The sequence below is a fragment of the Zeus faber genome, assembly GCF_960531495.2.
Source record: "Zeus faber genome assembly, chromosome: 8".
Classification (NCBI taxonomy): domain Eukaryota; kingdom Metazoa; phylum Chordata; class Actinopteri; order Zeiformes; family Zeidae; genus Zeus; species Zeus faber.
In genome coordinates this window covers 14444452-14470677 of record NC_137195.1, presented here as the reverse complement: position 1 = coordinate 14470677, position 26226 = coordinate 14444452, and the positions used below count along the sequence as shown (strand labels likewise).

The 26226-nt window shown below is 45.7% G+C and overlaps 2 protein-coding genes across 2 annotated transcripts in view; both read right to left on the bottom strand.

Annotated features, from left to right (window-relative positions):
• The window catches only part of ephb6 (eph receptor B6), a gene marked incomplete at both ends in the record, with an annotated part of 40405 nt that extends 30264 nt beyond the window's left edge, over nt 1-10141 (bottom strand). The window contains one exon of the mRNA XM_080005655.1: nt 10084-10141. Coding sequence (XP_079861781.1) covers nt 10084-10141 — 58 coding nt within the window. The remainder of the gene's footprint in view (nt 1-10083) is intronic.
• Nucleotides 10142-11590: 1449 nt separating this feature from the next.
• Nucleotides 11591-24846, bottom strand: slc2a3b (solute carrier family 2 member 3b). Its single transcript, XM_080005663.1, has 11 exons — nt 24780-24846; nt 24276-24400; nt 20379-20483; nt 19614-19774; nt 19142-19382; nt 18789-18951; nt 16762-16949; nt 15279-15383; nt 15075-15176; nt 14671-14874; nt 11591-14404 (listed from the first exon to the last, which is right to left on the bottom strand). Exons 2-11 carry the CDS (start codon nt 24297-24299, stop codon nt 14129-14131), a joined length of 1569 nt encoding a protein of 522 aa, XP_079861789.1. The 5' UTR covers nt 24300-24400; nt 24780-24846; the 3' UTR covers nt 11591-14128.
• Between the last annotated feature and the right edge of the window lie 1380 nt (nt 24847-26226).

The window sequence follows — 26226 nt, the reverse complement described above, 5'->3', positions numbered from 1 at the left end:
TTCCTATTGAAAAGAGGTTGCACCAAACCTGGACGTTCTAGTCCAAACCTGGTTTCCATTGAGGTTAAGCGATCAGTCCCGTTGCAGCAAACTTTAATTATATAAAAAGATGAATAAATGGGAGCAACCTTTTTTAATCGTGCTTTTATTTTAAATCTTTTTTCTAAATGTGTCCAAAAGGCCCTAAAGACAAGCCATGATGAAGGAGATTCTCAGCGACTTCAAATGCAAAGCGAGAAGTCTGAGACTCCAGACTGTGAATCACGGGAACCCTCCAGAGACAGTCTATGCATACCATTAAGGTTTCATGGACTTGAGACGGAATTTTTAGATAAGGGCTCGTTCGGGATTTTTAGACCCGGGCTGAAGCCGTCCAGAATTCTGAAAGAATTAAAAAAAGAGTTCCCTTTCAATCTCTCCTTAATTTGCGGAAGTTAGAGATCACAGGGTCCCCACTTTTTAAAAGGCATGACAGTAGAGCCACTTCCCACAGAAATACTGGAGCTCTCAAATGTTTCCATTAGTATTCCGAAAACAGCGGCGGACTGTCTGCATTTCCTCGCGTTTAATACTCGCTAAATCTTGCACCGTCGCAAGAAGCTGAGATTGAACAGCGGGCGCACGTCAGGCTGATGCAGACGGGGTTAACATGGAAATCACACACTGTCGGCCTTTCCCGGGAGCAGTGCTAATCAGCTAACCTAGTTAGGAAACACGCAAGCACACACTACAAGAAAGCACACACAAATCATGAGCTAATAAATGCATTATACGACACACACACACACACACACACACACACACACACACACGCACGCACACACACACACACACACGCACGCACACACACACACGTACAAGCAACGCCCCCATACATTAAACAGCACATGGCCTCACAGCATGCTGGAGGCAATATCAAAGTTAAAAGCTTTCCACTTTAGTTTCCAAATGAATAATTTGGCTTCTGTGATCATTAATTTTGTTATATAAACCTTTCTGTTTTCCCCGTGTTCATATTACATTAGAATTGCTCAGCGGCTCTGTGTGTACAGGTACAGTATGGCGCCATCGATCTGACACCCAGATAGAGAGAATGCCGCCTGCAGATGCCGGATGGAACGTGTGACCTACAGAAAGGGTTTCACGTCTCTCTCGTTCTCACTCTTTTACATTCCCTCCATGTCTCTCCTCGTGTCTCATTTACTCTCTTTGTCACCTCATTCTACCTTATTTTGTGACCGTACATTCATTATCCCAAAAAGAAGAAATGGATACAATAGCTGGCTTATCCTCTCCCCAACTGCGCCCCCTCCTCGTCCTCTGCCACGGCTGTAAACGGATTGTTGTTTAGGATTATACTCACAGATGGAAACCCCACAAATCTGCCCTTCAATCCCCTTGTTCTGTGTGACTTCCACTCGACCGCCACTCCATCACGAGTAATGCAAAATTCTGTTGATATCATGAGAAATTATCAAGAAATAGGTGCAGAGCTAGAGAAATATTATAGAAGTTCAATACAGTCACATGATAATAAAATAAAATAAAATAAAATAAAATAAAATAAAATAAAATAAAATAAAATAAAATTAAATACAATTAAATTAAATTAAATTAAATTAGATTAAATTAAGTTAAATTGGTTTCCACCAGAGTGTAAAGGTTTTAGCCGAATGACTCCGATACGTGGCCGGGGATAATTACTATTTTAATGGTATGAGGAAAGCTTATTTCAGCATCTGGACAGCTTGAATCGTAATCAAGATCCGAGAATTGATTAATATTAAATCAACTATGGAGACAAAATCCATCATGCCGGAATAAGATCTTGTGCAGCGATGGTGATAGAGCGATAGCGAAACATCTCTTTCGGGTGTGCGTTATCGGTGGCTCAGATCAGCATGCATTGTGTTCTGTGCCCTGGTCACCACGGTCCTAATCTGCTGCTGTCCTACTGCAGGGCATGTGTCATAGCTTGAAACTGCCTATTGATTGTTGTTTTCAAAGCTCTTTGAAAGTATAACTGATCACGTCTATCACGCTCTGTCTCCACTCCCCCCCCCCCCCCCCACGCACACACACAGTCACTCTGTGATTATTCATTTAACAAGTCTAAGTGCTATCACAAACAACAGTGACGAACGATCCTTTTGCGTTTTTGTTTGGGCCATTCGTCAGATGTGTAACTTACAAATCATGTATTTTGACCTCATTAAGCACAATCACAGCACACGGGAACGCTCATCCATATACTGGGAAAAAACATCATAATTTCAAATGCATTTAAACTCCTCTGCTCCGCGGCTTAGTCGTGCATAAATGATGAGTAGAAAACTTTGCCGCCATTAAAATTCATGCCTCCGCAATTTGGCTCCTTATGCTGAGAGGCCAAGGGAGCAGAGGTCCTGACGTGGCTTCTCCTTTACCGGTGAACAAGCCTGTACGTGTGAGCGACACAGGGCCCGGAAGAGCTCAACGAACGCTGCATGCGTATCGTTCCGTGACATTAGCACGCTGAATAATTCACTCCGACATCCCGCGTGAGGCGCCGGAGAACCGTGTCGGACACACCCTTTAAAGGGTTAGCACCGTCTCAGGGATCGCAACTGGGTCCCGGGTCAACCGCCCCTGGAATATGGAAAGGTCGGGCGAGTTTAAGTTGAAACCGGATTTGGTAACTTTTTATTTATCTTTATTTTTTTCGACCGTGTGTTCGGTCGTATAGGAAAGCTTTAAAAGAAAAAAGAAAGAAATGCACGGCCGTGTTCGGTCATAAAAAAAATAAAAATAAAATAAAAAACAAACAAAAAAAAAAAAACACCTTCACTTAACTCTCCATGAAAACCAAGCGCCGGGACATCACTACTCCATCTGCGCAGCGAGACACTCAGAGTTTGTCCCTGACAGTTTGGAGAAGCGCTGAGTCTGCAATTTGGACCTGAGTGCTGCTTAATGCACAGTGCTCTCCTGTCCCCTTCCTGTCTCTCTCTCACACTCTCACACTCTCTCTCTCTCTCTCTCTCTCTCTCGCTGTCTCTCTCCCCTACTCCCCCTATCTCCACCCCCATTCTTTCCCGCTGCTCTGCCACTATAGCCGATACCTTTCCTACCTCCATCTGTCCTCTCTCATCCTCTCTTTCTCTCTCGATGTGTGTATTATTCATCTATTAAGTGACAGGAGACTCGGCATCTTTGTACCTTAAATAAGGAGATACATACTCCTCCATTATTGATGCCGGCCACTGCCTGCCACCGCCGTTTGTGAGGGGCTGTGACATCGGGGCAAGCGAGAGAGAGACAGAGAGAGAGAGAGAGAGAGAGAGAGAGAGAGAGAGAGAGAGAAAGAGAGAGACAGAGAGAGAGAGAGAGCTCAGACAGGAAGGAAGTGTGTAACGTGTAAGCGTGTAAGACAGAAGAGAGGTAGGATTAACGGAGGGACAACAAAAGAAAATCGGTGATTGGTGTGGGCACGTGTATGCATTTTAAAGCATGTCCAGTCTCCTATTTCCCCGTCTCTCTCTCTCTAGCACTCGCTCCGTCGATGTGATGTGGACCTGCCCTGGCTTTGGTTACTCCACGCCCCCGCAGCTGCTGGAGTGGACCCTTCAAGTCGAGTGACCTTCCCGGCTCTCGCCGTCCGTCCACCTCCCCTCGCCCAACACGTCGCCCTCTGCGTGCTCATGCTTGTACCGACGCGGCCGCGGCACAATACTAACGTTAGCAGCGCCGTTCCTCTCGAGCCTCTTCGAGAGCGCCCGCGAGCCACTTGTGCCACACTTAACCCGGCAAAAGAGTTCCCCGGCACCCCATCTGGAACATTTGAGCATGAATATTGATCGGGAGCGGAGGTGCGTGTGGATCATGCCCTCACACCTCTGCGGGAGACGCAGGCGAGAGAAAATGCACGGGCGAAGAACGCCGGCGGCCGCACAATGGCGGCGCTGAGCTGGCAACGGCTTGCACTCAGAGGGTCAGAGCGATGAGGTGCAGCCCAACGCAAGATAAACATTCTCACAATCCAGGCCTGCCAGCGTTGTAAGCAGCGGTCAGGTTATGTTTTGTCTTGTGTCCATTCAGCCGCCCATCTCCGCCCAATCTTAATTTGCTCCAGATGCAAGCCCCCAAACACACACACACTCACACACACACACACACACACACACACACACACACACACACACACACACACACACGCACTCACCCCCACTCACGCACACATGCACGCGCGCACACACGTGTGCATGCACACACACCCACACACACACACATGCACATGCACGCACATCTGTACACACACACACACACACACACATCTGCACACATGCACACACACAAACACACACACAAATACACAAATACACACACCGATACACACTAACACACAGACACACATACACACACACACACACACACACACGCACGCACACACAAACACACACAAACACACACCGATACACACTAACACACAGACACACATACACACACACACACACACACACACGCACGCACACACAAACACACACAAACACATACCGACACACACACACACACACAGGCAGAGGCACAGGCACACACACACACACACACACACACACACACACACATACATATGAACACACACACACACACACACATGCACACACGGAGACTCCCAGTCAGCCAAGGACACGGCCTACCCCAAACCAGCATTACAAACAACCACAGGGAGAGAGTGATATGCAGAGACAGAAGGGGAGGGAGGAGGAGGAGGAGGGGAGGGAGGTAGAGGAGGAGGAGGAGGAGTAAGGAGTGAGGAAGGAGGGGGATTAAAATGATTCCAGAAATAAGCTTGCACACGTCAAAGGGAGTTATCAAAACTTCTCCTGCGGTTATGGTGAATGAAAGTGCGGCTGGAGCAAAACAGCACTTAAGCCACGACAGACGATGGAACGTAACCTGCAATGAAAGAATCAGAATGGGCCGCAACAAGCAGCAGCTTTTCTCTGGAATGCGGGAATTTCTTCAATTGCACTTCATGCAAGTTTGCAGACACGCTGTCTGAAGCGTCACGGGCTCCTGCGAGTTTTGAGGTGTATTTTTGCCGATGGGCGTCGTTTGCCGACGCTGCACGGTAGTTGCCCAGGTGTGCAATTTTGAATGTCCGGCGGTGGCCGTGTGACCAGTGCATTGCAGAGCCGCGTAGTGCCACGGTCAGACAGCAATACAAAAGTAAAGAAAAAAGTTTTTAAAGTGCACGTTTAAAGGCCCTCGACGTCACGGCATTTAATGCGCGTGGATCCTGTCTCTTCCCTCTCCCCGGGCCGTTCTCTCTTTTCACGCGCGCGTCGTCCAAACAGGCCGGAGGGACGGGCACAAGCGGCTTTCGACTGTTCTCCGGTGGCTGCGGTCTGGACTCAAGCTGTGACAAGCGTGTCACATATTTATCACACTTTCTCACGATTAGGGTTTCTGAAAAGACAGCTTATCACACCCAGGATCGGTTGAGATATCTGCCTAATTAAAGTCCAATTATACAAAAGAAAAAAAAAAAAGGGAAGCAGAAAGGCTGACCCAGATGACATAACATTGTGACTGACGGCGTCGTTGGAGGTCTGCGTCGGCCCACACGCCGCCCGCGCTGCGCTGAAGCGGCTTGTTCTGTCAGGGCGACACCGAAGGATTGGTTCGCTGCTTTTCAACCGAGGCCTTTATAAAATGTGCTCTTTGAAAAACCGACTGCTCTGCCGCAACTTCTCACTCATCTTAAACACAGCCCAACGGGGCAAACGTTTTGAGCTTTCCAAACATTATAGCTCCTTTTGAAAACGTGAAACTCACATTATAGTCAATGCCTGCCAATGTATTTTTAACATGCTCCGAATGACAGTATGTTATTTAGAGTTTTTTGATTTGGCACTTGCGGCGGTACATCCAGAGCGTGACGTTGACGGCGGCGAGTTTGCAGCAGGAAGCAGCGCGGCTTCCTGTTTCTAGTCTCCTACGTTAGTGTGGATGCAGCCAGACGAGCCGATCCGCAGAATTGCAAACCTGATCCAATGCAGGGTTTGCGAGGTGTCTCTTCGGTGTAACAAATAAAGACTTTCTGCCGATAAAGTGAGCTTCCAGTCGCCGACCCCGTTGGACTGCACAGTGAGAAGCTGCAGCCGAGCGGTAAGTTTCTCAGCGGTATAGTGTTAAAGGGGACCTATTATTCTCCTTTTCAACAGAAACCATATCGGTCTCTGAGGTCCCCAGCCATGTCTTTGAAGTTTTTTGCCGAAAATATCACTCAGATTATGCATTCTAGCATTTCTAATGTGCCTCTAAACCCCTCCCGCCCACCTCTCTGTTCCTGACACTCGGTTTCAGTGTGTGTCGCTGAAAATGAAAAGGCTGCTGCTCCCCACGCCCTCTCCGGAACTCTTTGCTCCAGTTCTGCGCGCCCATTCTATGAAGTCCGTTTTCACGGACTTCATCAGAAACAAGCGATCCAGCTGCTGAACCTTCACTCGTATGAGATCTCCAAGGCTTCATGTAAAAAACTTTGTTCCGACTTTTGCCGCCGTGCTTCAGTCTTGCGGGAGACACGGACATCGGGTCCGGATGCGCCGAGACAAAGATAAGATCGAATGAATGAATGCATCTACAATAAAAAACACATTATTTTTATGGGTTTTGTTCGGAGGAACGCACAGTGGATCGCACGCCACGGCCTGCCGTCTATCTCCCGGAATTTTTAGAAAGAAACACACATCAGAATCATTTTCCCTCGTCTGCAGTTTCTTCACAGACAGTTGGTATTCATTCCACTTTCTTTTAAAAGATTTGTGCTGGTCTTCCCAGTGTCGCGCGTTATTCTCCAGCAAGGGAAGGTGCGGTCTAATTCTAATGTGGGCCCAGTGACGTATGAAGGGACCAAAAATCCAAACGGGTTGTTTCAGGACAGGCTGCCCGCAAAAAAAAAACAGGCTGGGTTGTCTTATTTCACAGTGTGTGTGTTAGTACGCCCATCAGAGACCCAAATGTATGTGCACAAGCACTGGAAAAGAGAGTTTTTCATAATAGGTCCCCTTTAAGCAAGGTTTGCTGAGAACATTTTTAAAAGACGGAACAAACATTTTAACAAGGGGTGGTTTAAAAATAGCGGACCTATCCTTTAACCAAACTCAGAACCGACACATGTTATTTGGGGGTTTTTTTATTGGTGGAAACCAGCAAAAATGAGTCACGTTCCAATATTGGAATGCAAGTAATTTTCTTTTCAACAATACAGTTATATGCTGTGCGAGAACCTGACAACATTACATCTTCAGGTTAGGAGAGACTGTTTAAGTCTTCAAAATCACTGGATGTTTAAAGTTAATGCGTAAATCTAAAAGATTTACGTCGCTCCATTTGCATGAGGGTCTCAGTGCCGAGGGATAAAAGGTGTCAGGGCACCAGGTGCGCTTCGAGCTCAGCACCTACACGAGTGCTGAGCGTTACCCCAGAGAGATACACTTCCCTCCGCCAACATGGAATCATTTTGAGGGCCAGCCATGCAGATTCACATTAGTGTCTCACCTCAACAATGCATGTGGGCGTACACATCAACACTTATACTGGGAGCACTTGAAAGTGATAAATGAAAATGCCCAAATCGGCCAAATCTTGTCTGCATATACACACACACTCTCATACTCCAAAGCTTGCTACATGCTGTAAACATTATAATGTAATGGCAAAATCCCTGCAAACCCTGCAACTTATGGCTTATCTGACAAAATAGTTATTGAGGTGCATGAAGATATATGACTTTAACAAGTGGGTATGGGGCCACAGTGGCTTGCACTGCTGCCTCACAGCAAGGAGGTCCTGGGTTTCCGTCCGGTAGGTTATCTCTCTTTTAGGGGCCTTTCCGTGTGGAGTCTGCATGTTCTCCCCGTGCTCACATGGGGTTTCCTCCTTGTAACATCAGTCAGGACCCCCACCGAAAAACATGCGGAACATCGTCGTTTGACCGGCGACGGAGGTTTGAAATCGGTCCCCGGGCGGGTCGCTGTATGCTGCCCACTCACTGGCCACCATTTGAAAGCGCGTGTGTGTGTGTGTGTGTGTTGGTCGCCGTCGCCGCATGAGTGCGCATGTGTTGTGGTGTGTGACAAACATCTTCTTCTTCAAGAAATTGGATATAAAAAAAGACAAAGACGTGTCTCGGGTCAGGAAGATTTGAATCTGGAAGATTTATTTTCTGTGCTATTACATGGACTCCCAAACTACTGGGTTAATGCTGTATTATGACCTCAACTCCCCTAATCGCTGCAGAGTCAGTAGGCCAATGACCCCGGCCCCTTCCCTCCTTTCCCCTAATGTTTCACTGTATCTCTCTGGCTACCCAGTCTCTCTCTCTCTCTCTCTCTCTCTCTCTCTCTCTCTCTCTCTCTCTCTCTCGCTCCTTTTCCCTTGCTTTGCCACGGCACAGTACATCCCTCTCTCATCTTAGTCCAGACCATCTGTCATAAACAGAGCTCAGATCTGTGGCGTCAGGGCAGGATTCTGCTCCCCGTGTAATGCAGATGCGACGCACACGCACACGCACACGCACACGCACACGCACACCCCCACCCACACCCACACCGAGCGGCAGAAAAGCGGCACCTTTATGGATCTGATGGGGATGTGACTAAACAGGTGGTCTTTGTGCCGCCGTTTGATTATCAAACACGTACCGAAACGGGTGCATTTTTCGGACGCAGCCGCGCCTGTGGCAGGGTCTCTCGAGCTGATTGTGTGCGACTCCAGAGGTGAGGGGAGAATGCTAAAGCAGGAGCTATGTATAGGCAGGAGCACACATCCATGTACTAAGTATGCAGGCACACATAAGCCAGCGTTAACTGCGCACATGCACACACACACACGCACGCACGCACACACACACGCACATACGCACACACACACACACACACACACATATATACACACATAATGACAGCTTGAATCATTAAATTATTACTCAGGTTTCTCAAATCGGCCCACTCCAATCTGACAGACCACTTCATGTATGTGGCTTCATCTAACTACTCAACACCTCACCCACAGCCACTCACCCCGCCCCCCCCCCCTCTCTCTCCCGCACCCTCTCTTTCGCTATCGTCGCTGTGTTTCTCGTCTGGCTCGCTGTTAATCTGTCTGTCTAAATATTCATATACTGTGGTTCCTAAACGTATACACCGACACAGCGTGCACAGTTCAGAGCGGGGAAGTGGACGAGGGCAGATCCAGTGAGATGATGATTCTGGAGACTGGAGGGGGCTCTGTTAGCAGAGTGGGAATGGGAGGGGGCTGGCTGTCACATCCATAAGATCATAAGTGGGTGTATGTGTGTGTGTGTGTGTGTGTGTGGGGGGGGGGGGGGTCGGGTCGCTGGGTACATACTGCAGGCGTAAAAAAAAAAAGGGGGTTATGCAACCTATTATTCATTTGCCTGCTGCCCTATTTTCATATTCTTTTGTTGTGACAGCTTGGCAGGCCCCCAGCTCAACACCTGGCTCGTCTGTGCCAACAAAGTCCATCTGATATACCGCCAGAATATCACAACACAACGCAACATGCAACCATGTGAATGTAAACTTAGATGCACGGTCCCTCAGCAGCACAATGCACAGGCGATGCTGGAACGGTCCCAGGGGAGGCACCGCGTGGGTCCCAAAGCGGACGCAGAGCCGATCAGGACGACTTTTACTGTCTACCGCGCCGTGGCGTCGCCTCCTCCAAACTTTTCCGTGGGGCCCGGAATTGTCAACCTCCCGGGCCTCTGAGACACGTATAGCAGTCTAAGGACACGAGCGCACCTCACTTGTGGACCGAGAGCGCAAGGATGAACTGCGGAAACTCTCCATCGGGGGTGAACGAGCAGAGCGGCGCTTCATCTCGCTCAGTCACACACACACACACACACACACACACACACGCACACACACACACACACTTCCACACACGCAGACCCACACGCAGACACACACACAGACACACACATACACACACACACACACACACACACTCACACACATACACACACACACACACACACACACACACAGATTTGATGGTAAAGTTTTCCCTTACCTTCCTCAGCTGAATTAGGCTGGAGAAACAAACAGAGAGACAGAAAGACACTCCACATCTCAACTACAGAATGACACAAACAGAGAGAGGGAGGGAGGGAAAGGGCCTGAAAGAGAAGGGAGAGGGAGTGAGCGAGCAAATGTGTGTGTGTGTGTGTGTGTGTCAGAGAGAGGGAGGGAGAGAGAGAGAGAGGGAGCGAGAGAGAGAGAGAGAGAGAGAGAGAGAGAGAGTGAGAGAATGGGTGTATGTGGTGGAGAGAGAGAGAGAGAGAGAGAGAGGAAGATGGGAGGAGGAGGAGGACCGGGAGGCGGAGTCTCTTTGCTCCCTTTATCTCAAAGGGAGAGGTAGAAAGAGAGGGAAGAGGAGAAAAAGATGAATAGTGAGAGGAGGAAAAACACAGCCTCACACGCAATTACTGTGGCAATGAGGGGAGAGCGACGGCGGCGGGTTGGTGCACCGTGAATGAGAGGGGGAGAGGGAGATGGAGCAATTTGGAGGGAGAGAGAAAAAAGAGAAAGAAAGAGCAAGGACTGTTTTTTTTTGTTTTTTGTTTTTTTTTCAAACAAGTTATGTTGGTCTGTACAACCACTGTCTAGACACGCCACACACTGTCTTTTCCAGCTGGCCTTCCATGCATAATACAGAACATAATGTACATCCGGGTTTCACAGGCAGAGCCGACATGCCACTTTGTCCTCTCTCACATTTCGGAATATTTAAACTCCTTCACTTTCTCAAGCCGTGGCATGCAAAAAGTGCCGGGGTTGTCATTTTCTCCTTTTTTTTTTTTTTTCTTTTTTTTTTTTCACTTTCCTCAAATTTCCCATTTTCCCCGTCTTCTCGTGCAAAATAAACATAATTTTTTTTGACACATTTTTGGATGTTCTCCATCTTTCGTTTGGCTTATTCCATCACTCTCTTATTCTATCACATGCCCACCCCCACTCCTTACTCCTGATGGATTGCTCATCCAGACAGCATAAACACACACACACACACACACACACACACACACACACACACACACACAGACTGGCTGCTGCTGCTTCCTTCCTAGCTCTAGTCCGCCCCCCATTGGTCAGAGCTTGGTACTGTGGCGTGTTGATGCCTTCATGCCCCAGTTCACTGCATTGACTGGGACCTTAGCTGAGTCTTCCAGGGCGATGGTGCCTGACCCCATTCCAAAATGCTGGGAGCCCTTAACCACGCTCCGTGCCCAGAGAGGGAGGGGGAGAGCGGACAATGTAAAAAGAAACAAGGTACAGTATGTTTAGTGACATTCCGCCGAGATATATTTTTCGATTTCAATGTCTGCGGCACACCAGTCAAAACCATTTGAACTGTGCGATCAGGAAAATCTACTTTTGAAATGGTTCCATATTGTCCAATATGCAGTATAAGCACTGTATTAGGGTGTTATTTTCTATGTTTTTTTTTCTTTACATAACAACCCTTCTAAAAACAAATCTAAAATCAATCAACTATACATTACATTGTTGGAGTGGATTTATTTCAGTCAGGCTATTCCAGGTGTTTCATCAGGTTGTAACAGTTATCCACATGAACACAAAAGCAATCAACCGGAGCCAAAATGAAACAGGCTGAAGTGAAAAAACAGATCAGAATTATATGAATATCTAAGTATTACCTTTTAATTTGTCAGCGAAATCGCAAATGTGCACCTATTCTTAAGTTCAAGGTGTGCTTAAAGGTTGGTGTGCTTAAAGGAGTTTGTACGGTGTAACTAAAATGATACTAAGTTTTATTTAGATTTTCTATTGGCTGATTTTGTATTTTAGATTAAGGTTTGTTGAAAGAGGTGTGAATGGAAAAAATAAGTCAAATACAGGGCAATAATCTAACATACAAATTACTTGTTAAGTTATGTATGAATTGTATTACTTTTTAATAGAATTACCCTTTTATTTTTGCATTTCCATGTTCTGGATTCAACGTGATTCAACTTCTAAATTAATTTTTTTTTTTTTTTCCAACTTGAAAAAGAAATATATGGCCCCCGTTTGCTTTCATATTGTAAAACATCACAACAAAATATGAAAATAGTGGATAAGTGGTCTCTTTTGCTCTAATTTCCCAAATTTGTTCAATTTACAAATGTGTAAAATAAAAAACAATTTTCACATAAAAATATATTTTCAACATGTATTCTCATATAGAGAACATCAACAGACCAGTAACATTAAATAGCTTTTCAAGTACAATGTCAGAAACAGACGAGTTAATGACAAAATATTATTTACGCCAACCATTAAGGCAATGTAGAAGGCAACCGTTAACCCACACAAGAAAATGTCAAATATCAAAAGGTAAACTGCAAAGATAATAGGTGAAAGATTTAAATCAAATAAAAGGTTGAAACTCTTTATCAATGTCCATAAGAGACTCAGATAATCAGTGAACCTAAACGTATGTAGTTTCAGAAAATACATTAAAAATAAAAATCCAACAACCATTGTCCATCACCCATACAGTACACAATCAATACAAAGTGGATTTTAGTGTTTTTGTTGAAATATTTTCTCTGGACTAAGGTATAGTAGACAAAATTTTAAATACAAAACCAAATAATTCATAAATAAATCTCACTACTTAAGTTCCAAAGCAATGTTCTGAACTTGCTGAGCTGCCTATGGAGTTGTTGCTGTGCTTTTATGTCCATTATCTTTCAACAAAATACTGATCCAACTACTTGTCATCGGTACCTTTCTAATCATTTTATTTCATGATCATGCGATGCAGTAATGAAGCAGGTACCTGATAAAACCCCAAAACTCGAATGGCTCGGTGTGTTGGCACAGTGGGATAAGGGACAAATGCAAGACACGACGTCAAGCTGAAGTCCAGTACAAACAGTGCATTAACAATATGTAACAGTGCATTACCAATATTTATGGTGCATACGGAGCACGAGGAGCTATACATTTTATAAATATAATAAGAATTATATTATTTTCTCATACTTAAAAAAACAATTAAGCCTTAAAAACGATTTAAGAATTGTCGATAATACCCCCTTGGCTTCTCTCGCCGATATGCCGATATAAGTCAATACAAGCCAAAACTATGAAAATACCATCAATAATATCAGTCAGCAAATACTATCAATAATATCCGGCATCAAACAAAACAAAATTAAAAAATAGTCAAGCTCTAATAAGAGTCTACAGCTCATTTAATGATGCTTCCTGTGGGAAGGATTCATTTTTTTAAGCCCTTGTCGGAGGTCATGCACGTGCATATGACCAAGTGTTTTTTCTGATTTTATGAAGTTTTTTTTTATTTTACCAAGAAAAAAAATTAAAATAGGGAAAAGCATCAGATTTCTCATGAATGGCATATGTTGTTTTTGTCATAAGTTGTTTTTATATCATTTAAAAAAAGTTTCAAAAAACGATCCCGCAGACCAGATTCGGGTGAGAGAAATGGAGGAGAGCAGGGAGTGTAGAAACAAATAAAGATTCTTTCCATTTTAGACGGACGCGAGAATGAGGGAGACACCGCTACGTCCCCCTCTCCGCTCAAATCACTCTCTTTCTATCAAGCTCCCACCGCAACTCCGAACGCATCCACCCGGAGACGAGCCACACCCGTCTTAACACTTAAAAAAGGGCCGTTTTGGGACCAAGACAAAACAACCGAAACAAAATGGAACAACTTCATGTGACACTGCCTTGGAAAAACAATGCGCTCGCTTTATTTTTATTTGTGTTAACGTGTTGGGTCCCACACTGCAGGACCGAGAGTTGAACACGGACGGAGCACACACATGATATCCCTCGCACACATCCAAACTTTTGAGCACTGCTACTCAGAATGTCAACACCGATTTAGCGGTAATAACACAAATTAAAGTTTGGGCTTTTCACAAGATGTTGCAGCAGGTAACGTCACATCAGTAAATAAAAAAAACCTAACTTTTTTTTTTTAAGAATATTCAAAAACACAAAATATTCTCTCAATGTATAATACTTTAAAGCAGTCCCCCTTGTAGTCTCTCTCGCTCTCTCGCTCTCTCGCTCTCTCTCTAGGGGATTAGCGCCGACCCTGACTTTTCTGGGGCCGGGTTGAACTTTTCGATGGGGGAAACGGGAACGGGGCCTTTGCTCTCCATCACTGAGAGCCCCAGCATCATCTCCTGAGGGGCCGGGGAGTGGGGCGGGTTCCCCATGCTGGCAGCAAACCCCTGAGCGATGTCGTCGAAGGTCCGCCCTTTGGTCTCCGGCACGCGGAGGTAGGTGAAGATGAAGAAGATGATGAGGAAGACCACGAAGATGAGGAAGACGTAGGGGTAGCACAGTTCCTGAGCAGGCAGCGAGAGGGATATTTGTCGAAAGGTTAAACGCTTGAATGTTAAGAACACCAAAAGGCATTTCTCAGATGTCTCACAAAATTACATTGGTTGGAAAAAAACCCAGATTCTATCACTCCAGTGGTGCTACTTGTTCCTAGAGAAGGTTGAGCTGTGACTGTGATATACTGTCCAGTTGGGTTTGATACCGCCGACAAAGTCTTATTGTAAAGTCGCTTTGGACAAAAGCTAAACGGCGTAATGTAATGTCTTCCTACCGCCAGCTTCGGGAAGGACAGGCCAACGATGAAGTTGGAGGTCCAGTTGGATAAGCCGGAGATGGCCATGGCGGCGGGTCGGGGGCCCTGCGAAAAGAGCTCAGCCACAATGAACCAGGGAATCGGCCCCGGACCCATCTCGAAACTGGCGACGAAGCCAAACACCGCCACGACGGCGAGGTAGTTCAGCGACGGGGTCGAGGTCTGCGCCGGGAAGAAAAAAAAAAATAAATAAATAAAAAGATTTGAGTTTGGCACAGACAAGTGGCAGAGTGTAATATGGAGCAAAGGAAGGAACAAAAAAAAAAAAAAAGGTGAATTTATTTGAATTTTACTACAAAGTACACACAGACAGTATATAAACAGGGAAGAGTTTTAAAATACGGATGAGCTACGTCACTTACCACCAAGGACAGTGAGATGGTCATCAGGAGGGCGCAGAAAGCCATTCCAGCCAGTCCAATCAGGTGCAGAGTCCGACGCCCCGCCCTCTCGACCAGGAAGAGCTGGGGGTGAAGAAACATTTGAGGAAAAAAACGTAAAAACCTTGGCACTGCAGAGCGTACTGTCACGTATTGAGACGGCCAAGCAGGCAGCAAGGCACTGACCGAGATGACGGTGAAGATGGTGTTGACCACTCCGGCCCCGATGGTAGCGTAGATCGGCCTAGTCACGCCGGCGGTTGTGAAAATACCCGTTGAGTAGTAGAAGACCTGAGGGAGAGGAAAGTAAGTCATGAAAACGGCTTTTACGGATGTTTAGTGACACTAGTATTTGAATTGAAACATACTTCCTTTGTGTTGATTGTATATCCATTCTGTGATTTTACATTTAAAAATCCAATATTACAAGCTTCAGTCTTAAAGAAAAAAAAAGCAATTAGTCGCAGTTAATCACAGCAAAATGTGCGATTAATCCAATTAGTTTAAATCGACCGACAGCCCTAGTTTTAGTGTTGCTGGAGTCGGGCAGAGGGAGCACGCGGGATCTTCTCCATAACACCGGCTGAGATTCTTGGGAGATGGTAGGACATCATAGGCAGCCTTGAAGGCGAAGGCTCGCTCTAAATGCCTCCGTTTCCCAAAGCCCTTTCCGGGAGATTTCTCTTCTCCACTCCCTCCCATCCCCATCATAGTGACGACCCTTTCGCATATCTCACAAACCACATCACTTGCCGAAACCGCATCACATTCCATGCCCTCCACCACCCCCACCCCACCCCCAATTGACCATCGACTACACCCCACTCAGAATCTGCAATTCTGACACGTCACACCTTGTTAATTTGGTTTCAGTTTGGCTTGAAGAAAACTGAAACATTTCTAACATTTCTAACATCTATTCAACAGACAATATTTTCCACCAAAAAAGCATCATAACATGCGGCTTTCAGACACCCCCCCCCGAGAGACACAGGAGATGCATTTTTCATACGACCATTAGTCGCAGCAATTGAACTGGGAAGTGGTGAGGAGGATGATGAGCGTTTATCTGCCTGTCAGAGCCGCCATTAGCCGCGGGCTGCGCAGCCTCTCCAACATCAAGCCACATGCAACGCCCGCTAACACGCTCTGTCAGCCTGGATAAGTGACCTTATTTACACACAATACCCATTAAATAGCACAGGCAGTGGATCTCCTTTCATTGACCTTTTCGGCTCAATTCATTTCACTCAATTGAACCATGTTTCTCGGGCGGTGGAGGCTTCGCAGAGCGCCAGTGCAGCCGCCCCCCGCCGCTTCCAGGGCAGACAGCGTATCTCAGAAGAATCCGATACGGGCGACCTGCGCGTCATTTCCCGGCACTGTATCACGCTGCGCTTTCTTGGAACTGCGCACCGGTGTTTCGGCCTCCACCTGCGTGCCTTTCTATTCTGGCTTCCCTACATCCGTGACCGCCACAGAAACTCCCGATTAAACATCATACCCAAACACCCAAAGACTCGAGTTTGGCACCGAAACAGATCACGGGGATGGGACTGCCTTCATCCCCATTAAAGATGGGGAGAAAATGTAAAGTTTAAAAGGGCACCCGTCACCTCGTGTGCGGCCCTTTCTATAGCCATTCTTTGCAAGTACGAGGTCTACTCACCGCGTTGATGCCAGAGAACTGCTGGGAGAGTTGCAGGACGATGGCAATGATGAGCGGCTGGCGGTAGATGGGAGAGCGGAACAGCTCCGGAATGGTCACCTTCTTCTCCAAGGCCATCTTCATCGCCTCTTCCTTCATCTCCTGAATGTCCTCGCTCACGTCCTCACCGCCACGGAGACGCACCAGAGCTGCGAGAGGGAAAGACGCGGCGTTTATTCCATGACATTACGTCATCAAGTACTGCCGTGACGGTATCAAAGTAACCGTGCGTCACAGCCAGCTCAACGTTCACTGGAAACAAGCAGTACTAGCAAGAGTTTGGGAGAGTTTTTCTTTTTGTAATGAATGTATGTTACAGTAAAGGGAAGAGAAGCTCGAGGGGGACTGGTCAGGGTGAGTAGGGGTCACGGTGTCGTGGGATTGGGGAGGGCTCGCTCGAGGGTCTCGGATAGAAAGGAGAGAGGCAGCGCAGGTCTGTTCTATGGTCTCGCCGTGAACGGGGACAGCGCCAGGGTGCGGGCGGAGAGGTCCGAGCGAGTCGACTGGCGAGCGGACAGAGAGAGAGGCTAGAGAGGAGGAGTGAGGAGAGGATGGCAGGAGAGAGAGAGAGAGAGAGAGAGAGAGAGAGAGAGAGAGAGAGAGAGCGGGAGGTGAGAGGGTTGTTGGATCTCGCCGGGTTGAGGCGGCGCAAGTTGAAGTCGAGTGGGAGGGGGAGGATGCGATGGGAAATGAGGAGGAGACTTAAATGATGGTCTGATACAGGGAGGCAGGTGACTAAGGTTGGAAAGTGGAGCAAGATCTTGTGAAAACAAGATCATGCAGATTCCCGGCCTCGCGAGTCGGGGGGGGGGGGGGGGTGTTGGATGGAGAGAGGTCGATTGAGGAGGAGATGTCAAAGAAGGTGGAGATTGGGGGTTTCTCTGGTTGAATGGTGAAGTCTCCCAAGCTGGCAAGTGGAGCGCTCTCTTCAGGAAACTAGGTGAGGACGACATAGAACAACGAGGATGTTGCCGAGCGGTCCGGGGTGGGCGCGGCGGTGGATCACCACAATCATGAGTGCGGTGGGATGAGATACTGGCACGGCGCGCAATTTGAATGTGGAGGCCAAAAAGTGTGACAGCGCGGGAACATTTTAATTCCACTTTGGTGAAATGAGGAGTCCGGTGCCACCTCCGCAGCCAGTGGGCCCGGGGGTGTAAAAGAACAAGCGTACCCAGCTGGGAGGGCCACAGGCGTTGCAGTGTTTGCTGGTACGATCCACACCTCCCTCCGGGCTATGAAGTGCGCAGAGATGGTCTGGGGGTTTTCTTCGCTGACACCGACTGGCAGCTCCAGAGTCCTCCGGCAACAATGCGGCTGCCGAGGGAGTTTTGGAAGATCGGTTTCGAAGGGTTCCTGGCACCTGGATCTCCAACCGCATCTTCCGAGCCGTAGTCGTGACAGACGTGAGACACACACACTGGAGTAAACAGCGAGAGAGGTGGAGAGGTTCTTGTTTTTCCGCAGATGGAGGTAGGTGAGTGGATCCTCAGCGCTCCTCCGTGGGTAGGACTTCCTAGTCTGTGTGTGCCACAGTCTTCTTGTGCAGAGGCTGACGCTGCAGGGTGTCTTGATAGGCAAGTGCACGTTCACCAGGTGGAGACAGGACCGCGGCCCTCCAGCAATAAGCTACTGATTCACCCCAACTGACAATTCTTAACAATGTCAAACAACACAGCTAAACAGGTTTCCTTAGGCAGCGCGTAAAGATTAAACAGCAATTATGACAACATTTAAGTTTGCCATTTAAAATTGAATTACTACATCATAATCACTGTTAATTAAAGCCATCTTAAATTCATCTCCGATTGGAAGAGTACCATCCATGGTATATCTTAAATGTCAACAAGAAAGTGGTTCATCTCAGTTTGCACTAGACCTTGCACTAGATAATTGTCGTTTTGCCATCAGGGCAGAGTTTTATGCCAAATGATATTTACTTATGCTGATCTGCGGTCTTAATTTTTATTCTGCGCCTCCAGCCTGACCTTTGTGGGCCTCCTCCTCCCGGTTGAGGCTGATCAGCAGGTAGCGGGGGCTCTCTGGGCAGAACGGCAGCATGGCAGTCTGCAGGATGGCGGGCAGGGCGGTCAGCGCCAGCAGAAGAGGCCACAGCATGTCTGAGCCCAGCAGAGCCTCCAAACCAAAGATCTTAGACATGGACAGATAGCAGGGAATTTACTTAATTGTTCTATCTATCTGCCTATCTGCCTATCAGTGTATCTGTCTGTCTGTCTGTCTGTCTGTCTGTCTGTCTGTCTGTCTGTCTGTCTGTCTTGCCTTGGGTCCTAACATAAACACCTACATCATCTTCTAGTCAGATCAATGTCGGGTTTCATACCTGTGCCACCAGGATTCCGATGACCACGCCGAGCTGGTGCAGGGTTCCGAAGGCGCCTCGATAGGCGGTGGGAGAAATCTCTCCTATGTACATGGGTGTCAGTCCCGTACAAAGGCCACAAAAGACGCCGATGACCAAGCGGCCAAAGATGACCATCTCAAACGAGCGACTCACGGTAGACAGCCCCATGAGCAACGCGCCCAGAAAGGCTAGTATGTTGGATAACATCATAGACATTCGCCTTGTGAGATGAGAGAGCAAAAGGCACAAAATAGGTTGAGTCAGTGAAGGGAGGGATAAAGAGGAAGACAGAAAGCACAACGTAGAAACTTACCATGGGATATTGCATTGTACAAAAGAGGCGTAGCAAGTTGAGCAACAACCCGGTCACTTCCCAAGCAGTTGAGCGGGTTCTTGCCTTTTTTGCTGACTTCTTACAGTATAGCACAGTTCCAGGGGCGGTTGCGCTCACCTGCCGAATCTCTCCACCATGGCTCCCACGGAAAAGGATCCGATCATCCCGCCCACGCTGAAGATGGCCACGGCAAAGCTCCACACCATGGTGTTCGCTCCGGGGCTGAAAGCCTCCCCGTATCGCTCGATGGACACATTGTTGAAGAAGCTCCGCAGTTTCTGTCACATTCGCAAGAGGTTGCTGGGGTTAGCAGAGGCAGAAGCACTATGGTACAGAACACAAGAGCATTAAACAAGATTCAAGACTATTTTGATTGAAGGAGCTTAGCTGTATTTCTGGATTAAGTAGAGGACCTTTTGACACACATCCATGGGGGGGCAGTAGAACTTTTTTTTTTTTTTATTGTTTGCATAGATGGGCATTTGTTATAATTCCATTACGTGCCCACAACTCAAAAGAGTAAAGAAAATCAAGCACTGGATCATAACATGAATTTAGGTACTAAGCTGGACAATTCACACAGTGCTAAAAAAAGAGGGACAATTAAGGTGTGAGAGTTGTTAAAAAATATACTCAAAATAATATCACACAATCAAGAGAGAATATCTTGATATTTTCTAGTGAAAACTTTATGTGACTGATCAGTTAATGTGCGCTCCTGCAATTCAGCCAACGTCCACTTGGTGTTTTGGCACTCTTCACCAATATGACCAAACCAATGAATGTGCATTGATTAGTGGAATTTTGATCATGTCGGGTTTACCATGCTGACTTCTACCTACACACACACACATTAACACACACACACACACACAAACACACCGTCTCAGGTGCATTGATCACCCCAGTGTTGTAGCCAAACTGCAGGGAGCCAATAACCGCTGTTGAGACACAGTAAATGAGGTAACCCGTCAGCTTCTTCTTTGGCTGTCGAGAAAGAAGCAGACGGAGGAGGTAAAACGACGCACAGAGAAAGACAAACAGGACAGAGAGCAAAATAAAATGTACCATTTGGGGGTTTATGGATGGAGCCAGCGTACAATCATTTCCTCAGTGTGAATGGCAGACATGGCCAGTTCCTGGGCCAACAAAGCTCCCTGTTGTTTACAATGACTCTGGAAATCGTTCACAATAAGCCTTTCTAAAGCCCCTCCACCCCTTACACACACACACACACACACACACACACACACACACGCACGCACGCACGCACGCACACACACACACGCACACACACACACACACCATTGTTACAGCCTAACAGCTCTATTGCAACAGTGAGGTGTTACAACATTAGAGAGGCAGCGTGTGTTGTCCCTTAAGGGTCATTTAGGGTAGCTGTGCCTTGCGAGCATAGAATATTTTATAATAAAATATATGTTATCAGCATAAGATATATTATGATATCATGTATATTTACATTTTTGGGGGAATTTAATTTTAGAGTTTAACAAGCTTTTATTGCTGACATTAATCCCGTAGACACCAACTTCCTGCAGAGCGAGCGATGTGTAAAGTAGTCAACATTTCCGAGAACAAAACTCCTTGATTTTTTCAAATATCTAAAATTAATACTCCACCCGTTCAAACGTCAAATCTGTTTTAAGGTCGACTCGGCGGTTGATGATGAAGTATGTGGTGTGAGAGACAGCTTATTTCTCATGTGAAATCTTGTCTTAATCACCGACGTAAATACTCGCCCCTTTGCCTTCCCATGCCACATTTCTGGGGCCACAGTTAACCAATCATGCACGCAACAAGCCAGGCGAACAACAAACATCTCCAAAAGGCACTTGCAGCGACAGGCCCCGAATCTTCCCTCCTACTCTATCTGCCCGAGCAGTACACCCTGTTAACACTATCAATGTAATGGTGGTTTACTATGTGTAAAAAAAAAAAAAAAAAAAAAAAAAAACCCACATGAAACTCACTAAACTTGCCAGGGCCACAGTGAGTAGTGATCTGAAACATTCTGGAACTGTACTGCCTGTTCTCTCCCGACTTTTAAGACTTGGCACTAACTAAGTGCTAATTACATAATAAACAACAATAATAACAAAAATAATCATTCTGACCATACTAATTCTAAACATGTTACAGGCATTGATATGAATAATCTTTCAAAAGATGACATGCTTTCCAGAATGAAACTATTTTCTAATTCTGTTCAACTGGAATTAATGCAAAACTACGACAAAATAAAATAGTAAAAAAGTATTGTAGTATAATCTCTCCCTGCTCACACTACATACATGCTGGTTGGGATTACCGCATGTACCGCTGTACCGCATACTGTATCACTGTTCAGGGTTGTTCGTGATGCCGTATTGCTGCGCCGTACTGTTGTATACTGTGCTGTATTATCCCAAACACTACCTCACACTATTCACATTCACATGCCACTTTAATTCACATGCCACTTTAAATGCACATATCTGTATATACATAGCCATATTCCTTCAACCTATTCCATTTTATTTCAATTTATTTTTTATTGTATTTTATTCTATATATTTTTTTTATCTTATTCTATAAGTATTCCACTTACTGTATTACGTTTTAGGAGTCAGTTAGTCGGTCTATTAGAAAGGAATTTTCTACTTTTTATTTTATTTTATTTTTTGTACTTTTTCATAGGACTTATTGTGTGCTATCACCGGGTGCGTTGCATTACATTTCACTGCATATATGTATGGAAGTATGTATATGTATGTGACAAATAAAAATCTTGAATCTTGAATCTTGAATTATTGTGAAATCAGGAAAGCAAAAGTGTCTTAAGCGACACCTTTGGAAATAAACAGGATGTTGATTTTGTCGCGCCCACTGTACGTCCAAGCAGCTCTGCCACAGTAGGTATTCTGAAACGTTCTGGAACTGTACTGCCTGTTCTCTCCGACTTTTAAGACTTGGTGCCAACTCAGTGCTAATTACATAATAAATCATCACAACTTTGGGAATCCAACGGCACCAAAGTAGAGGGTCTCTACAAACAAGAGGAAACGCTAAATTGGTTCAACAAACCGTCCTGGACTGATAAGAGCGCCATGTTTCCTTATAGTCAGATGCTGATAGTTGTAATCTAACGTGCAGTATGTCCGTCTCTCAGAAGGACACCGTGGCCTTGGAGAAAACGCAGTATTAGAATAAACCAAACGTGCCAGCACTTTAATCATGCCAAATACCACAGGCTGATAGTGCTTCTCGAAGATTTCACTCAGGAAATAACTTTTGTTTCTTCCCTGCATGCTGCAGAGAAAGGGAATTTGGCAAAAAATTGGCAATTACAAAAAAAATAAATGCTTAATGTGAAAAGGTTACCTTACAGAATCCTGACTAATCCTGATTAACACTTGATATAACCTTTGAATCTGATAGGTTGTTATAACACAATGAGACAAGTCCAGCACAAACGTGCCCAGGTTGGTTTAAGGCATTACAAGTGACTGTGTGTGTGTGTGTGTGTGTGTGTGTGTGTGTGTGTGTGTGTGTGTGTGTGTGTGTGTGTGTGTGTGTGTGTGTGTGTGTGTGTGTGTGTGTGTTTGAACTGGTTCTCTGTGTGCATCTGTTTTTCTGCCTGCTTGTCTGTTAATGCAGGATTCATGACTTCATCTGCGGAGACAATTTGACGGTGAGCAACATTGAGAGAATAAGCACGTTCATCAACTCAACTCCGTAATGAAAATTTCCTAATCGGGGGGGGGGCGCGGCCGAGTGAGTAAGGAGCACTACGTGGGTTTTGACAATGGTTACTCAGGGGTCACATGAACTCACTGCAGACGTTCAAATTTTCTGATTCTCAGATCAGAATGTCGGGACTAAATGTGAGCCCCCATATTTGACGGTGAAACAGGATCGGTGACCTCATGTTAAAAACCTTTACCTATCGCACCTCCAACAGCGACGTTCCAAATACCCGTCAACTACACACTTCATGTCTTATTTGAAAATGATACCTGCAATAATTCAAACAGAATTCCCTCTTCAAACTCCCTTATTAACACAACTTTTTTTTCTGTTTCTAATCAGATTAAGGGGCTTCCTGGAGAAGTGATAAACTTGGGAAAGCTTTACACAAACCAGTCCACAAACGATGATTGCAAAACAGCCCTAAACAGGACAAGAAACCAAGTGCACGCAATCAATTTCAAAAGACACAACCACGATGGCCTGTTACTTATTGGGAGCTCTACATTCGGAGTACATTTGTAGCAGAAGTACACAAATAAAAACGTTCACGAGGAGAATTTTATTCAAGTACAGAGACAGCTAAAGTTCATCAGGCTTTCAAACTCTCGCAGTTTTAACATTGGCAGCAGAGATCTCGTCTACTTCCCGTCATTCTGAAGCCGCTCCTCTGAGCCAAAGCTCTCCCCCGCCGCCCCCCCTTTGCGCTCTCTCTCAAGTTTAGACATGCCATCTGCCAGTCTCGTCCTGTCATCTCGTACAGTCGTATTCATCAAAACACCACCACTGCCGCTCTCCACGCCAGAGCGGAAAAGTACAGAAACACCACCCGTGACTTGTAAAACAGACAGGGTGGGTATAGAAGGTACAGAAAGGCAAAAAGGCGACAAAAAGGTGGTAAAAAGGCGACATGTTGCAAAATGATGAGCTTTCTGCGTGGGTGTGACTCAGCAATTCACTATTATAATAATTAAAAAAAAGATACTTACATGACCTGCATGTGACGTGTGAACACTGTAAACATTTATTTACCTGATCATCCTTCAATTTGTCCATCTTTGGCTCTTTCTGGAGGCTGAACAACCTGTAGAGTGCAGCCTACGATGCGGCGAAGTGCCTTCAAAGACTCTTCAAATTCAAACAGTGTACTGACAAACCTGTTAGAAAGCAAACACAATGGCAGGGTATGAATATATTCACCTGAGTAACAAGCATACAGGTCCTTTTAATTGTCCTAAAATAATAATCAATAAATAATAACAATAACAATAACAATGATTAATAATTAATAATCATACTAATCATAATAACAATAATAACAATGATAACAATAATAATATTTCTGTTCAACTGGAGTAAATGCAAAACATAAGACTAAATAAAAAAAATTATTCTAGTATAATCTCTCTCTACTCACACTACGACATGCTGGTTGGGATTATTGTGAAATCAGGTAAGCACTTGGCAGCCAAACCCAATGGGGAGCAGCAAAAGTCTTTTGCTACACCTTTGGAAATGAATAGGATGTTTATTTACCGGTCGTGCCCACTGTACAGCCAAGCAGCTCTGTCTCGTCCAGATCTTTTATTGTGGGATCTATTCTTTATATACAACACAGCAGAGCAGTCTGCTTTGACTACACCCAGCTCACAGAGTCACAACCCTTCAGTCCTCCTGGCCCCTCCTGAGTTCCCATTTCAAATGAGTCTACACTTGTGGCTGTGCTGTAATGACTGTAGCAGCAGAGCAGCTTTATATTAGCAGCGGCGCAGCTTTATATTTGCTCAATTTAAAGTGGCAACAGCAAGATTGTTTTGTTTAGAAAGATCCAATATGATACTGTATTTAGCTGGCACTTTATAACAAACAGCCATTCAGTGTATTTGCGTTATTATGCTCACTCCTCTATATGCTGTTTCCCGGCAAGAATTTAAAGACTGAGCATGGGCAAGAAGTGAAAGGCAGGCACTGTGAATTTGATAAAGCGGCAGCATAGCCAATTGTGCACAATAAAACGCACCCGTGGATGAAAAATATCCCCGCAACCTCCAGTGATCAAAAACAAAACAAATCATCCATCAGAAGCCACCGGAAGATGGACTTTGAAGAAAAGAAAGTTACCGTTTTAGGGCAAAGGACGAGGGTCACCCAGATGTTGGGAAAAAAAATCAACTTTGCCGTTTCAAATGGACTGCAGGGACTTGTTGTGTGATCCATCCAACTCAAGACGGTTTGATGGATTTCCACTTTAAGAGGGTAAGTGTTCTGACTAACGTCCTGGTGAAAGGAGTCTCTGTGGCGCACGGCTGGACCGTAGCACTGCCCACACTGGGGTCGCCAGAACAAAAGGCGACGTGCACAGAGATCAAAAACAAAGCCCGGTCATGCAGAAATCATGAGACCGGCTCAGTGGGTGGCAAACAAATGAAGGAGCCTTCATAATTCGCCATTAACAGTTTCTAATCATCATATCCCACCTAAATCCCCGTCTGGAATGTCCACGCTCCGCAGAAAATTGCTCTCGTTGATCACATTGCATTATGATGTAATTTGTAGATATGCTCATAAATATTTCCATTTGAATGCATCCGGCAGTACAAGCATGGAAAGGGGATATCCTGAATAAACATAAAATTTCATATTTATTCCATGTAAGTGGGGAAATGTTTGACCTGGGTGTTTTTTTTATAAACACACGTATTTATATGACGTACTGAATTTAGCTGGAATTGATTGAGTTTCACAATTCCGGCAAAAAGGATAGCGGAAGAGGAAGCTGCAAACCATTCAGGAAGGGTGTCAGACCACAAAATGCTGCAGTTAAAACCCTTAACGCATGCTCAGTTGGGTAAACTTGCTGACTGAAAGCAGCCACAGTTTGAGACTTCACTATGGACGACACTTTAATGCACGTTTTCACTCTAAAGTCACTTTCTTTTCAGAAGCAGGTGTCTGGGAACCCTATCGTTTTTGTAACTATTAT

Excerpts from the sequence above, each read along its gene's own strand:
- slc2a3b (XM_080005663.1), bottom strand. The coding sequence starts at position 24,299 with ATGGACAAATTGAAGGATGATCAG. Across the intron at positions 20,484-24,275 it reads ACAAATTGAAGGATGATCAG|CCAAAGAAGAAGCTGACGGG; the intron begins GTAAATAAATGT and ends CTTTCTCGACAG. Across the intron at positions 14,875-15,074 it reads CCATCTCACTGTCCTTGGTG|ACCTCGACCCCGTCGCTGAA; the intron begins GTAAGTGACGTA and ends TTCCCGGCGCAG.